Source organism: Macaca nemestrina, chromosome 12, assembly GCF_043159975.1.
Source record: "Macaca nemestrina isolate mMacNem1 chromosome 12, mMacNem.hap1, whole genome shotgun sequence".
NCBI classification, from domain to species: Eukaryota; Metazoa; Chordata; class Mammalia; order Primates; family Cercopithecidae; genus Macaca; species Macaca nemestrina.
The window spans coordinates 75,266,912-75,283,632 of record NC_092136.1 but is presented as its reverse complement, the minus strand read 5'-3'; the positions used below and the strand labels follow the sequence as shown (position 1 = coordinate 75,283,632).

The following is a 16,721-nucleotide window of genomic DNA, read 5'->3' as shown; positions in this document are numbered from 1 at the left end:
CCTCTTGGCCCCTCCTCCCTCCAAGAGGGCTACATCCTCCTTAGCCAGACAGGAGCTTAGATCTCCCCAAGTGTGATGGTGCCTTTCATTTTCCTCCGATATCTCATTACAGAAGAAAACTCAGATGCAGGTGTGGAGCAATGTGGAAGTCAGAAAAGATTTTCAGGATCATTATCCACATTACAGTTTCTGGTTATCAGAGATAAAGGTACTCACCACCTGACCATTAGTCCATGCTCCATGAAGTTTTTCAGGTTGGGAAGGGTTTGTCGCAAGTCTGGAGTCCCCAGTCCATGTTGGTATCGTAGCTGTGAAGGTGAAAAAACAGAATTAAAGATATTTTGGCAGATTATAAGCTTCAGAAAAATGAACCACTAAACAAGTTATTTTTTTTGAACTCTAAAAGAGGAAATGTAAATGTATGATACTATTATCAGCCTCACAGTACTGTGTCCACTTACTGGGTATTTGACATATAGATAAGCATGTGTATGAATATGCACAACCACTTAAATTACGATGGTATTTAAGGTAGCCTCTTCATCTACTTACTGTTCTCTTGCCCCCTAAACTCAGAGAAGACTAAGAGTGACCAACTGTGGAATCAGGATATTTCAAAGACCCCTGTATCTAGCCTTCTTTTCTACCCCCAGACCGTGGTAGGGTTTGCTAACACCAATTTCAGGGACATATACCAGAAAACCAGTGTTTCTTTTTAGATATTGCCAGCTTCCCTTCAGCCCCTCTCTTTTGTATAAACAAGGGTAAAGACCATCTTGTATTCATCTCTGACTCCAATAGTGCCTGGCATAGTGCTGGTACTTAGTCAATGCTTATTAAACAAATAAATTGCAACTCACTTTTGACAGAGGCTGTGCTCTGTATTTCTCTTGAGTCTCTAACGTTCCTCTTTGTCCAGACCAGAGCACACAGCTGGAGAGGTGGTATAGGGAAACTGCTGGCTTATGGGCGAGATCTGCCCTTTGTTTATTTCTGCTAGAGGCCAATTTTCTAAAATTAAGTGTCTTTCTGAGTGCTTTGGATAACTTGCTAATGGTTTTCATCTGTCTGCTCTTCACTTCCTTAAACTGTGTCTCTGAATATCACCATTTGCTTCCCTAACTGACCATAACGGAGAGCCATATTCACACACATGCTCATCCACACATCACACACACAGTAAGTGGACAACACAGTTCTGCAAAATGTGTTTTTCAAATGACATATTACACATGAAGAAAGTTTATAGACTTTATAAAATGTATGTCAGTGTACAAATGTGAAGAGGCATCAGTCTTAAAGTTTAACTCTTTTAGCACTTAAATTTAAGAGTGGCTAAGTCAAACTTTTAAATATATCCCTCTTTTAAAAAAGAAAACCACAAATCATGTGAATAGAAAGCAGACCTTCAGAGTTAGACAACAGGGGGCATAAAAAAACACCTACTAAAAACAGTAAGTTTTCTTTTGTTTGACTCTAGTATTCAACTGATTTTTCTCTGCTTGAGTGATACTTAGAGAGAAAGAGTTCACTCTCACTGATTCTGGGCTTTTTAAGAAAAACCTCTAAACCTAACTGGGTCTCCTGAATGGTTTGAATGAATACACACACAAAGTAAGGAGGCAGAAACATACTACATTAAAACTAAAAGGTATCTTGAATATTATTTCAGCTAATCCTTTTCTTTTGCAGATGGGAAAACTGAAGCCCAGAAAGGGGAAGTAAATTATCCAGGGCCACATGGTTCAATGGCAAAGATATTATCAGCCAGGGCCTGCTTTTCACAAACCATACTACTCTCTACCATCTATCCCAAAGTCTGAGAAGGAAACTGGTAACAATACTTGAGAAAGCAGAAGGAAAACAGTTTTTTCCTTTTTCAAACTCAGCTTGGTGACCTAAATCACCTCCTGAGATTTGCTGACCTTGAATTATAAGATCTACCCCCATATTAAATGACATCATTTCTTATATTAATATAAATGCATTTTTCCATACATTGATAAAAGCAAAATGGCTGATATCCCAACATGACATTCCTGAATTCATTGTTTCAATAAGAAGTGAAATTGTTTACACATGGCATGGAAATTTTACCTGTGATTCATAGTGAAAAATATTAAACATCAAGGGAAAAAGAAAACCATACTGAAATAACACTAAGCTATGTGTCTCCCAGTGAGTACACAGACAATTGCCTGCCCCAGGTTCCACAGTGGAAGATGGGTGTGGAACTGTTTTCAGAGAATACAGTGAAAATTTCTCTCCAAGTCTGATTTTAACCAAAAAAAGAAAAATGTGGGAATTTCAAGCCTGCGTCTGGGTCTTAACTCTCCATTTGCTGCATAGCAGTACTTTTTAAAAAATCATAAAATCTTTGAATTTTATAACTAAAAGAGACCCTGGAGATCATCTTTCCAACCTTCTTCCTCTTATAAATGAAGAAACTAAGGCCCAGGAAGACAAGAGCATCCTGCCCAAAGTTACAGGGATGGTAAGGGACAAAGCCAAGGCTAGAACCTCTTAATAACAGCGCCAAAATCTACCATATTACCCTTTTAATTTTCCACCTAGAGAACTCAAAAATAAATGCATACATAACACATACATTATTATTAATAAAGTATAAGTACGGTTTAAGAAGTCTAAACCACGGTAAGATTTATAATTAAAAAAAAAAAAAGTTCTCTGCTTTACTATCTACCCCAAACTCTGAGAACACCTTTTAGCTGTTTCTTCACCTTCATATTTCTAATATGCTTATATTAAGATTTTTTATTCTCCTTTCTCCTCCAGTTGGAGATATCATCTACTACGCTCCCACCATGAAAGATGAGAATTTAGCACTCTAACACCACTTTGCCCTCACACAAACATTTTTTCCCCTTTCCCATACATTATCTACTGGCTTTTTCTGAAAGAGTATGAGAACTTGACTCTACTCTCCCACACATAGTTCCCTTCCTCATCTTCTCAATACATTCAATATCACATTTTAAATTAAATCAACATTTAGTGTTTACCTCATTATACCTACATAAATACTGTTTGCTGCTGAGCTATGTAATGTATTATTCCTTTCTTGCACTTGTTTGTTTCACTGGAAGTGATAACTGCCATTTTTTCTACCAGTTGAGTTTTTCTATGTACTTGTCACTAGAAACTCCCCAAACTCTGACAAAAATCTTAAAACTGGTCAGGCGTGGTGGCTCACACCTGTAATCCCAGCACTTTGGGAAGCCGAGGTGGGTGGAGTTTCAGACCAGTCTGGGCAACATGGTGAAACTCTCTCTCTACCAAAAATACAAAAAATTATCCGGTGGTGCATCCCTGGGGTTCCAGCTACTCAGGAGGCTGAGGTGGGAGGATTGCTTGAACCTGGGAGGTTGAGGCTGCAGTGAGCTGAGATTGTGCCACTGCACTGTAGCCTGGATGATAAGAGTGAGACCCTGTCTCAAAAAAATTAAAACAAAACAAAACAAAACAAAACCCTTAAAATTCTTCTCAATCTAACTAAGCACACCATAAAATTGATCAAGTCCATTTTGTTCTTAGAGACGTATTTCCTGAAGCCTCCTCTCTCTGCTTCAGCCTGAATTGGCTGCTAGCTAGGCCTGCTGCATTATCTTCCTACAAGCTTCTTTAGCCATCATGCTGGAAATTTTGTTTACTTTTCTCCTGTGCTGAAGCTGTTATTTCCTAGATTGTCTTTTTTCTTGATCTACTGCCTCATCTTGGTGGACTGTATCCTATATTATCTTTCTGGAAAGGATAGCATGGGAGGTTCACTTTTATGACACCCTGAATATTTCAAAATATAACTATTCCATTCTTACACTTGAATAATAGTTTGCCTAGGTATAGATTTCAAGGCTGCAAATACTTTTTCTTAGGTAGTTCCAAAGTATTTCTTTACTGCCATTTAGAAACCTGTTAAAATTCTGGTTCCTGATCTTTTGAATGTAAGCTGGTTCTTCTCTCTGGAAGCTTTAGGACTTTCTTCTTTAACCTTAGTATTCTGAAATTTCGTAGTGATAAGCCTTCATTTAGGTCTTTCATTCATCATTTTCAGTCTGTTTTCATTCCCTGGGCCGAGCACTTACTACATCCTTTCAATATGAATACTTTCATTGCCTAATTCTGATCATTTTCTTCTATTATTATTATTTTGTCTCCTCCTTCTTCATTTTACCCTCTGGATTTTTTTTTTTCCACTTTATTTTAGACTTTTTTTTTTTTTTTAAAATATTAGAGGCTTTCCTTTAATATCTAGTAATCTTTGGCTGTTAGTTTATCTTTACAAGTGAGACTGTGAGACTCTAAAAAGCTGTGAAGGAAGTCTGCCTTGGCAGTACTTGACTGGCTGTGGGGGAAAGGTTCACTGTAGAATGAGTGGATGGAAATCCAGTCTTTCCACAGGGAAAGGTTAGTACTACAGTCCCAGTACCTCTCATTGCTGCCTGTTTTCTTCCCAGAAAGAATCCTTCAATCTTCTGTCTTGAGGCATAATCTGGATCTTATTTGGGGTGTAAAGTTGGAAAAGGTAGTTGGGGAACTCTGTGTCAGTATGTTACACTTTCACTTAATCACCTTTTGGTAAGGCACCTTCCTTCTTGTTCCCAGTGTATCAAGCAGTTTAGGTTCAGAGCTTCTTGGGCTCAATCTTTTTCAGCAAGTAAACCTTCATTTTCCTGCTAGGGCATGGGGGAACACAGTTATTGGCTGCAGAGAGTGGGAAAAATGAACTGGGAGTGTTACTTCTCTTTCTCTATAGACTGTCAACCTACCCTCCTATGTTTAGCTCTATATATTGTCCCTAAACTTCATGAGGTACTCGGTACCACCACATCCTTCTGGAGTCTGTGGTTTGGATTCTGTTGCTTCTTAAACGCTTCTGCCAAGTCAAGTTTATCACTCATTCGTTTACTTGCAATTTGCTAAATTTTCTTGGTCTTGTCTGTTCTTTTATCCTTGTGAATTTAAAAATTTTAAATTATTTAACCTTATTATTAGCATTTTAGTAGAGAAGTGACTTAAACATATTCAAGCGGGTAGATTGCTTGAGATGAGGTGTTCGAGACCAGCCTATCCAATATGGTGACACCCTGTCTCTACTAAACATACAAAAATTAGCCAGGTGTGGTGGCGTGCACCTCCCACCTCCTCGGGAGGCTGAGGCATGAGAATCACTTGAACCTGGATAGTGCAGGTTGCAGTCAGCCGAGATTGTGCCACTGCACGCTAGCCTGGGCAACGGAGACTCTGTCTCCAAGCAGAGTCCCATATATATATATGGGATTTTATATATAAAAAACCAGCTTTTCATTATTGGCTAACAACTCTTCTGATCGCTTTTTACACAGTACTCACTACTCTGGCAGAAAGCTTTCTTAACTCCATGTCTCTAGGCATTCTATATCTCATATTTTATCTATTCTCAAACAACACAAGTTCCATTCTCCATTGAAAGCTCTCTGATTACTCTAGGTAAGTCGGCATTTTACGCTTGACCCTAAACTCCTCCCTATGCCACTTTTCCATTTGTTCTTTTTGGAAAGCCTTAACTAACTAGATAGGTACTTGATAAATACTTGGTAATTAACAAGTTAAATACAGTTTAGGAAGAAATGAGAGGCATCACGACACAGTAGAATAGGCTTAAATGCAGAAGAGCTGGGATTGAATACCAGTACTGTCACTTACTAGCTGACTTTAAATAAGTCACTTCTCTGAGATTCCATTTCCTCACATGTAAAATGCGGATGTTGCCTGCCTTGCAGAGCTGTTGCAAAGTTTAAAGATGAAGTATATACACTGTCCAAAATAATATCTGGTACATCATAAGTGCTCAATATAAAATACCTGTTATCATTACTAACACACACGAACACATACATATATACATACACACACTCTCCGCATTATTATCGTCATAGTGTGTCTGGAATTGGTGGGTTCTTGGTCTCACTGACTCCAAGAATCAAGCCGTGGACCCTCGCGGTGTTACACTTCTTAAAGATGGTGTGTCTGAAGTTTGTTCCTTCAGACGTTCAGATGTGTCTGGAGCTTATAACTTCTGGTGGGTTCGTGGTTTCGCTGACAGGAGTGAAGCTGCAGACCTTTGCAGTGAGTGTTACAGCTCTTACAGGCAGCGCGTCTGGAGTTGTTCGTTCTTCCCTGTGGGTTCGTGGTCTAGCTAGCTTCGGAAGTGAAGCTGCAGACCTTCACAGTGAGTGTTACAGCTCTTAAGGACAGCGTGGACCCAAAGAGTTGAGCAGCAACATTTATTGCAAAAAGCAGAAGAACAAAGTTCCCACAAAGCAGAAACTAACCCCAGCGGATTCCCACGCCACCGCCAGCTCGGGCAGCCTGCTTTTATTCCCTTATCTGACCCCACCCACATCCTGCTGATTGGTCCATTTTACAGCAAGCTGATTGGTCTATTTTACAGAGCGCTGATTGGTCCGTTTTGACAGAGTGCTGATTGGTGTGTTTATAATCCCTGAGTTAGACACAGACTGCTGATTGGTGCATTTACAAGCCCTTAGCTAGACATAGAAGTTCTCCAAGTCCCCCCTAGACTCAGGAGCCCAGCTAGCTTCACCTAGTAGATCCTGCACTGGGTTGGCGGGCAGAGCTGACTGCCAGTCCCGCGCCCTGCACCCGTACTCCGCAGCCCCTGGGCGGTTGATGGGACCAAGTGCCGCGGAGCAGGGGGTGGCGCTCGTCGGGGAGGCTCCGTCCAGGCGGGAGTCCACCCCCAGGGGCAGTTCTGGCATGGCGGGCTGCAGGTCCCAAGCCCTGCCTGGCGGGGAGGCAGCTGAGGCCAGGCAAGAAATCAAGCACACCACTGGTGGGCCGGCAATGCTGGGGGACCCGGCACACCCATCGCAGCTGTTAGCCCGGGTGGTAAACCCATCACTGCCCTGGGCCAGCGGCGCCGGCCGGCCACTCCGTGTGCTGGGCCTGCCAAGTCGGCGCCCGCCGGAACTCACGCTAGACTGTGAGCACCGCTCGCAGCCCCGGTTCCCGCCTGCACCTCTCCCTCCACACCTCCCCACAAGCAGAGGGAGCCAGCTCCGGCCTCGGCCAGCCCAGAGAGGGGCTCCCACAGTGCAGTGGCGGGTTGAAGGGCTCCTCAAGCACCGCCAAAGTGGACGCCAAGGTCTAGGAGGCGCTGACAGTGAGGGCTGCTAGCACATTGTCACCTCTCAATAGCATCTACCACTAGGCTGGGCATAAAGCCGGTGTTCAATAATGGCTTACCACTTAACTACTAAGAATGGGGGGCAGAAAAGGAAGAAGGAAAGAGTTACTTCAAATCAAAGGGAAAATCTTAAGTACACTGTTCACTTTTTAAATGCTAATTTTCATTAAGCTTCTGACTGCATGCACTCCAGAGAAGCAGCAATAAACACACACAGGTGTCAATATCTTAAATAATTATATAGTGAAATGGAAAGACTGATACATGATGTGAGTGGTCAGGGGACCTGGTGAAAGACCCAGCTCTGCTATATGGTCACGCAAACTCCTTCCTTGCTTGGGCTAGTCAAATGATTTTCAAACTTTTTAAAATTCAATAATCTTCAACAAGTTAACTCCCTGGTAAGATATTAGTAAAAGCAGAAAGGAAAAGAAGAAACCAGGTCAAGGAGGAAAGGATAAGGATAGGGAAAGGGGAGAAAGAACTACATTTGCTAAGTCTCTATACGTCCTATTCATTCATTCAACAAATACTTATTGAGTGTCCACTAGGCTAGGCAATGTGAATCAGCTCTCTGTCTTTGGAATGAGAGGCCTGGAATCACAGCCTATTCTCGCCATATAATGTGTGTAATTTTGAGCAAGTTACATAACCAATCTATGCCTTGTCTATAAAACAGGACCAACAATATTTACCTCATAAGATACTTGTAAGAGTTAAATTAGAATTTTTATAGAGAATAGAAGTTCCTGAGGCCTGACTTTACAGCACAGTCATTAAAACTGCCGAGGTCTGAGAGTGCTAAGCTGAAGAGTTCAACTTTATCTTGCTGGTAAGTAGTAAGAACCTACTCCAGGGTTTTAAGCAAGAGAGTGAACGAGGGAAACAACTGCAAAGGCAGCTATGGACAGGCTAAAAGACTGAAGTATTCTTCTCTCTAAGAAATCTTATTTCAGGTTACGTCAACACCTGCCCTCACCAACTATTATCAATTCCACACTTCCCTAAACATTACGGCTCCTTTTGCTTTCATTTTTGATTGGGGAAGGCAGATGCCAAGAAAACCAGGCAAATATTGCTTTGGGTCTAACTGCCTCAAATTAGCCTCTGAAATAAACACCTTTTGTAACAACTTCCTACTCCACAACCACTACCAAAAGAGTCTAAGCAGTCTTTAAGTGGAATTTTGGTTTCAATTAGTTTGAATTTCAGCTTTACTTTGATTGATTTAGGACTCCATGAGGCAATCAAGATTTTGTTCAACTCTATGGCTAGTAAGTAACCAAGGTGAAAATTACACTTAGATAATACGTTAGATGGGAAGTGGGGAGAAACAATGTTCCGTGGTTTCCCTGGAAAAATTAACAAACTGCATTGTCTGGTAGCAAAAGATAATCCCTATGCTAAAAACAAAAAACCCAGGAAGATCTGGCTTTATAGTTACTGGAACAAGCTAAAAGAAAGAAAATCCAAGCAACGAGTACATTCAGACCACAACAGACAACTACAGCCATGTCAATTCTATGTTCTCTCTGTTTCCCTCTCATATACCCCCTTTTTGTATAAAAATATAGTATTTTTCCAAAGCCACATGCTGGTTTCTTCCACTTTGTGTTTAATCAAATAAGACAAATCAACTATGACGTTAGAGCTCTTGCAGTTGGAATTAACTAGTTCATGCAGCTTGATAAATGTTGCTCCATTGACGAGGGAAGACAACTTGCAGCTCTGGAGATCATATTTAAAATGTAGTGTGATTTTACTGCTAAGAAATAAATGCTGCATTCTTGCACCCAGTAAGCATCCTCCTATTGAGCCGAGAGGTTTAATTTAATATCAAAGTGCTCCATTTTATTTTTATTTTTTAAACACAATTTTTCCAGGCCAGGAAAGCCTCTGGGGATTCAGGAATCATTGTGTCATTTGGGTTTTGGCACAGGAGAAATGCAGTTCAGACAACACACACACACGTCCCCACCCTTCCAAACTGTATTCATCCACACAAAGCCACTTATTGCCTGACTTATTAGTTCCATATGTGGCTTGAGCTAAGCTGCATGATATGTTTGATACAAACCGTGTGTTATCGTGAGGGAATGTGGATTAATACAATGCTTCAAAAAAGGTTACTAAAAGATCAACACTTTCGTGATGGGATTACAATGAATTTGACTACAAAGAAATGGTCTGGAGGAACTAAAAATACGAAATGAAAAACGCACATATGCATCAAAGATTTAACTTTACAGATTTGCCTTATGTAGGCAAACATCTCTGTGGAACTAGTTACCAGTATTTCAATCCATTTTTAAGTACTACTAAGTTTCACTGACATGAAAAGAACTAGATTATGCACTTGAAAAAAAAGAGTACCACCATGTCAAAAACAAAATCTGCCTTCCTAGAAGAAAATGCAACTCTTTCAAGATGTGGAAAAGCTACTTAAAGAATATTTAATATGAGCAATAATATTGTTTCTTACAGTGAGTCATTGCAATACATACCTCTAAGGAATAGTATAAAAACTCGATTATGGGCCTCTGGTTGCAAGAACAACCTAAGTACTTTTCCAATCCCATCTATAAACACATGCCAGTCTTTTCCAAAGTAGATACGTTATAACGTAAACATGGACACAGCTCAGGTCTACCATTGTGAGGACTGAAGCCTAGAAGTCAAAACTAGAAGCTTTAAAGTCTAGTAATTGAAAAAGCTTCTTTCATTTCTCCTTCCAGTCACACTATCAACTGCTTTCAGAATCATGGAATTAATACTAGAGCTGAATAGCACCTCTGAAGAAAGTGAGAGGTTAAATGGCCTAAGGTTGAACAGGTTGAATCCAGGGACCAGAATCCAAGTCTGACAAGTTCTATCCTTATAGGCTCTTTTCTTTATATACGTTGCTTTATTGTATTCATGAGGCACAGATTATAACTAAGTTAAATTTACCGTTATAAAGTCTGCCATATTAAAAATATTTCAATTAAGATGGTCCTTTGCTTCAGAATCTTACATTGACCAGAAAGCAACTAGAAGCACTATTAACCTCACGTGATTCTGGAGTCAACCTGTTAGTGTAGTCTCTGTCACTTCCAATCCTTGTGAGTTGCTAAGGAGGATTAGTAATGCATATTGCAAATAAACAAGCAAAGAAAAACTGCAAATTTGTCAAAAGCAGGTAAATCATGACCTTGGATGCAACTGCAATTAGTTTTAATCAGTGATCATCAAAGAAGGGCTATGTTCTCTGGAGGCTAAAGGCTATATGAGTCAGTAGACTTGAGTAGGATCCATTAATGTAGATATTCATGCTGTTCAGCAGGTCGAGCAAGCCCATCTTCTGCTCCTTGCCCTCATGTTGATAGTCCTGTGTACCTCGATTTATCCCAAAATACCCTGGATTGACCTTTGGCCCAATCTGGATCTTTGATTCCCTTCACAGCTAAACCTTACTCTCTAAACTGATCAAATTTGACATTTCTGAGGTCGGGTACGGTGGCTCACGCCTGTAATCCCAGCACTCTGGGAGGCCGAGGCAGGTGGATCACCTGAGGTCAGGAGTTCGAGACCAGCCTGGCCAAACCCTGTCTCTACTAAAAATACAAAACAATTAACCGGGCAGGTTGGTGTCTGCCTGTAATCCCAGCTTCTTGGGAGGCTAAGGCAAGAGAATTGCTTGAACCTGGGAGGCGGAGGTTGCAGTGAGTTGAGATCACATCACTGCACTCCAGCCTGGGCAACAGAGTGGGATTCCATCTAAAAAAAAAAAAAAAAAAAAAAGGCATTTTTGCCTCCAATTCATTGACTTTGATGCAATCTTGGTGCAAAGAGCTAAACATTCAGATCAAGATCACAGTCTAATAGAACAGAGGTAGTTTTCCAGAACATTGTAGAAATGGCATCACAGAGTATTTAGCCTGTTGTGTCTGCCTTCTTTCACATAAGAAATTCATCCAGGTTGTGTGAGTAGTCTGGTCCTTTTTTACTGCTGAGTAGTATTCTATTGTATGGATGTACCACACATGATTTATCTATATGCCAGCTGAGGGACATCTGGGTTTCTCATTTTTATTATTAGGAATTAAGTTGCTATAAGTATGTGGGCATAGGTTTTTAATTGGACTTGTATTTTTGCTTCTCTTGGACCAATACCTAGGAGTGGAACTGCTGGGATGAATGGCAGATATACCTTTAACTTCATTTTTAAAATGCGAACTACTTTCCAAAGTGATTATATAAGTTTTTCATTCTCAGCAGCAATGTATGAGTGTTTCAGTTGCTGTGTACTGTCATCAGCACTTGATACTGTCAGTTTTAAAACTTTAGCCATTCTAGCAGTTGTATAGTCGTGTCTCAATGAAATTTTATTTTATTTATTTTTTGTTTTTAAGACAGGGTGTCATTCTGTTACTCAGGCTGGAGTGCAGTGGCGTGATCACAGCTCACTGCAGCCTTGACCTCGGGCTCTGGTGATCCTCCCATCTCAGCCTCCTGAGTAGTTGGGACTACAGGCATGTGCCACCATGCCCAGCTAATTTTTTGGTAGAGATAGCGTTTTGCTATGTTGCCCAGGCTGGTCTCGAATCCCTGGACTCAAGCCATCTGCCTGCTTTGGCCTTCCAAAGTGCTAGGATTACAGGTATAAGCCATGGCACCCAGCCTCATTGTGGTTTTAGTTTGCATGTCCCCAGTGACTAATAATATTGAGATTTTTATTTTTTTAAGACAAGGTAATGCTTTGTCACCCAGGCTGGAGTGCAGTGGCATAAACACAGCTCACTGCAGCCTTGACCTCCTGGGCTCAAGTTATCCTCCCACTTCAGCCTCCCAAGTAGCTGGGACTACAGGTGTGCACCACCACGTCCGGCTACTTTTTGTATTTTTAGTAGAAACAGGGGTTTGGCCATGCTGCCCAAGCTGAGCACTTTTTTCATATGTTTATTTGCCATCTCTATCTCTGCTGGTTCTCCCAGTTTCTGTGAGCTATCTAATGGTAAATGTGAGGTACCTCTGATGAATACTTAACACATCTGATGTATACCCTCTGATTAATCTTAATACCTTCTAATTAGTAACCCTCTAATCGATACCATTTCTGCCTAATCTAGCTAGAGTATATTCTGTTTACTGCAGTAACACAATCTTATAAGCAATGGGTAGCTACAGCAAGTTCTTATGTATGGAAAAGACAAATGAAAATGTTATTGTAAGTGCAGGGATTCTTTATAAAAATTCAAATAAATCTACATATCAGTTTTACTGAAATGAAAAAATGCACTTAAATCTGTTGCTGTAAATTTGATTACATAAGAAACATACAGGCCCGTTCTGGTACCTCCCCAGCCATGTATAGTGACCACAAATACCCAACATGATCATTAGAAGAAATTACTTAATTCAACAAGTCATAAATAATTACTGAATTGTGTGCATGTATATGTGTGGTGGTGATGATAATGGCAGAAATGGAGATACATGCATGGCACTTTATAACAGGGGAAATTTGGAAATAATCTAAATATATGTTAGGCTTTTGGCCAGGTTCTATGATGGAATAATGATGGTGCTAATGATAATGAAAATAGTGCTACAGCTGTTAATGTGTTTATTTAGTGATTAGTTATGTGCCAGGAATCAGTGCTAAGCATTTTATATTATTTCATTGAGTCCTCACTATAACATTATTATGGTTGAAGAAACCATGACTTAAGAGAGAGAATTAAATGACAGAGTTTGAATTAGCCTGAATTCAAGCACTGTGGTTGAATTCTAGGTTTGTCTGAATCCTACCACTTTGAACTTGTAACCACTTAAGAACGATGATGATAACGGTGATACCAATAGCAGCTATTCTTTTTCTCAACCTGCAATCTGTGCTAGGTACGGAACTTGACTGTTTACTTATGTCATCTCATTTAATCTTCATAATAACCCTATAAGGTAGGTGGTGTAATTCTCACCCTACATATGACAAAGTTTAAAAGGTGGAAGGAGTTGCCTGAAATTCCCCAAATGGAAAATAAAGGAGTTGGGATTTGAATTCAACTCTGATGGTTTACACTGCAGCACACAGTCTAAATATTGCATATAAGTTGTTTAGAAAAGATTTTGTTTTCTTTTTCCTCATTTAATTCCAACAATCATAAAGGAGACCCTCAAGTCTTTTTTATTTTTAAATCAGAGAAACCCATTACTTCTCTTGATTTCAGAAATTTGACAATAGTTACATCTCTATTTACTTACTGTTCAGCTAAGCTATACATATTTAGTCTTTTAAAATCGTTGTTTCTAAGTTAATCCCTACAGCCTCTTAATCATTCTTTGTGTCTCAGAACTCCCTCCAGTTTTCCTTAAAGAATCTGGTAATGAGGTGCCTTAAATGGAACACAGTTTTCCAGAATGCTCTTTTCTCTCATTAATGATTTTTCCCCTAAAATATTAATTTTACTATAATAGCTACTTCATGCCTTTTAAGTTTTCTGTGGAATTCCTCCGACCTCACTTGAACTGCAATAGAGTCCAAACCCATGAGTCCACTGTTTAGTCTCTCTGGTTGATCATAAATAAATGGAGGTTCAAAAAAAACAAAACAAAAAAGAAACCAAAAACCAAAACAGCAATGACCTTTCAAGTGCACATTGCTACATTGCTCCTCACAATTTGTTTTCAAATAATGTAAATAATTGTTTTCTCTCACAATTCGTTTAACAAAAAGTAATGAATTCATTAGATATGTAATAAATATTTACTATGTGCAAGGTGTGATTGGGTATCAAAAAATAACTCAGCCATGAATACTACCCTGAAGGAGGTTACCTCCTCATACAGTGAGGAAAGAGTTTGATGGCAGGGAGTCATAGGCAGAATTTTAAGATGGCTCCCATGACCTTCACCCCCCGGTGTTAATTCCTTGATAATTTTATATTTACAGCGAAGGGAGACATTTTTGTGGGACAGTCTAACCACACAAACTCTTTACAAGCAGAGTTTTCTCTGGCTGGCAGCAGAAGACAGAGAGATTCAAAGTATGAGAAGGGCTTGATGGGACATTATTGGTCTGAAGATGGAGGATCATGTAAGAAGAAATGTGGATAGCTTCTAGGAGCAAAGAGTGGCCCCTGGCTGAAGGCCAGCACGTAAATGGGAACTTCCGACCTACAGCTGCAAGGAACTGAATTCTGCCAACAATTGAGATGAGCTTGGAAGTGGATTATTGCCAAGAAACTCCAGATAAGAGCTCAGCCTGGCCAACATGTTGATTTTGGCCTTGTGAGACCCTGAGCAGAGAAACCAGCTGAGCCCACCCAGACTTCTGACCTGCAGATCTGTGAGATAAAAATGGATGTTGCAGAAAAGGCTTCAACATCCCTTCATGATAAAAACTCTCAACAAACTAGTTATTGAAGGAACATACCTCAAAATAATAAGAGCCATCTATGACAAACCTACAGTCAACATCATACTTAATGGGCAAAAGCTGAAGGCATTTCCCATGAAAACCAACAGGAGACAAGGATCCCCTCTCTCATCACTCCTATTTGACATAGTTTTGGAAGTCCTGGCCAGAGCAATCAGGCAAGAGAAATAAATAAAGTGCATCCTAATAGGAAGAGAGGAAGTCAAACTCTCCCTGTTTGCAGATGACATGATTCTGTATCTATTAAACCCCATAGTCTTGGCCCCAAAGCTCCTTAAGCTGATAAACAATTTCAGCAAAATTTCAGGATACAAAATCAATGTACAAAAATCACTAGCATTCCCAACAACAGCCAAACCAAGAGCTAAATCAGGAACACAATCTGATTCACAATTGCCACAAAAAAATAAAATACCTAGGAATACAGCTAACCAGGGAGGTCAAAGATCTCTACCAGGAGAATTACAAAACACTGCTCAAAGAAATCAAGATGACGTAAATGGAGAAATATTCCATGCTCATGAATTGAAAGAATCAATATCATTAAAACGGCCACATTGCCTAAAGCAATTTATAGATTCACTGCTATTCCTATCAAACTACCAAGGACATTCTTCATAGAACTAGAAAAAACTACTTTAAAATTCATATGGAACCAAAAAAGAGGCTGAATAGCCAAGGCAATCCTAAGCAAAAATAACAAAGCAGGAGACACCATGCTGTCCAACTTCACAATTATATTACAGGGCTACAATAACACAAACAGCATGGTACTGGGTACAAAAACAAACACATAGACCAATGGAATAGAATAGAGCCCCAAAATAAGGCTGTACACCTACAACCATCTGTTCTTTGACAAAGCTGACAAAAACAATCAATGGAGAAAGGACTCCCTATTCAATAAATGGTGCTGGGATAACTGACTAGCCAAATGCAGAAGACTGAAATTGAACCCCCTTCCTTACGCCATACATAAAAATCAACTCAAGATGGATTAAAGACTTAAATGTAAAACCCAAAACTATAAAAACCCTGGAAGATAACCTAGGCAGTACCATTCTGGACATAGGAACTGGCCGAGGTTTCATGACGAAGATACCAAAGGCAACTGCAACAAAAGCAAAAATTGACAAATGGGATCAAATTAAACTACAGAGCTTTTGCACAGCAAAATAAACTATCAACAGAGTAAACAGACAACCTACAGAATGGGAGAAAATATTTGCAAAGTATGCATCTGACGAAGGTCTAATGTCCAGCATCTATAAGGAACTTAAACAAATTTACAAGAGAAAAACAAATGACCTCATTAAAAGAGGGCAAAGGACATGAACAGACACTTTTCAAAAGGAGACATATATGCAACCAACAAGTATATGAAAAAAACTCAGTATCACTGATCATCTGAGAAATGCAAATCAAATCCACAGTGAGATACCATCTCATACCAGTTAGAATGGCTATTATTAAAAAGTCAAAAAATAATAGATGCTGGCAAAGTTGAGGAGAAAAAGGAAAGCTTATACACTGTTGGCAGGAGTGTAAATTAGTTCAACCACTGTGGTGATTTCTCAAAGAGCTAAAAACAAAAGTCCCATTCGACCCAGAAATCCAATTATTGGGTATACATCCAAAGGAATATAAATTGTTTTGTCATAAAGACATATGCATGTGTATGTTCACTGCAGCACTGTTCACAACTGCAATAACATGGAATCAACCTAAGTGTCCATCAGTGGAAGACTGCATAAAGAAAACGTGGTACATATACACCAAGGAATACTATGCCGCCATAAAAAAAATGAGATCATGTTCTTTGAAGGAACATGAATGGAGCTGAAGGTCATTATCCCTGGCAAACTAACGCAGGAAGAGAAAACCAAATACCACAAGTTCTCACTTACAAGTGGGAGCTACATGATGAGAACACATGGACACAAAGAGAGGAACGACAGATAGTGGGTCCTACCAGATGATGGAAGGTGGAAGGAGGGAGAGGAACAGAAAAAATACTATTGGGTACTAGGCTTAATACCTGGGTCATGAAATAATGTGTACATCAAACTCCTGTGACAAGAATTTACCTATATAACA

General features: G+C 39.8%; 1 protein-coding gene across 4 annotated transcripts in view; it reads right to left on the bottom strand.

Moving 5' to 3' along the window:
* LOC105468772 (UV radiation resistance associated) overlaps nt 1-16,721 on the bottom strand; it is a 325,660-nt gene that overhangs the window by 27,958 nt on the left and 280,981 nt on the right. For all 4 annotated transcript variants that reach the window (XM_071075322.1, XM_011719113.2, XM_071075320.1 and 1 more), the window contains one exon: nt 217-308. In XM_071075322.1, the coding sequence (XP_070931423.1) occupies nt 217-308 (92 nt within the window). The remainder of the gene's footprint in view (nt 1-216; nt 309-16,721) is intronic.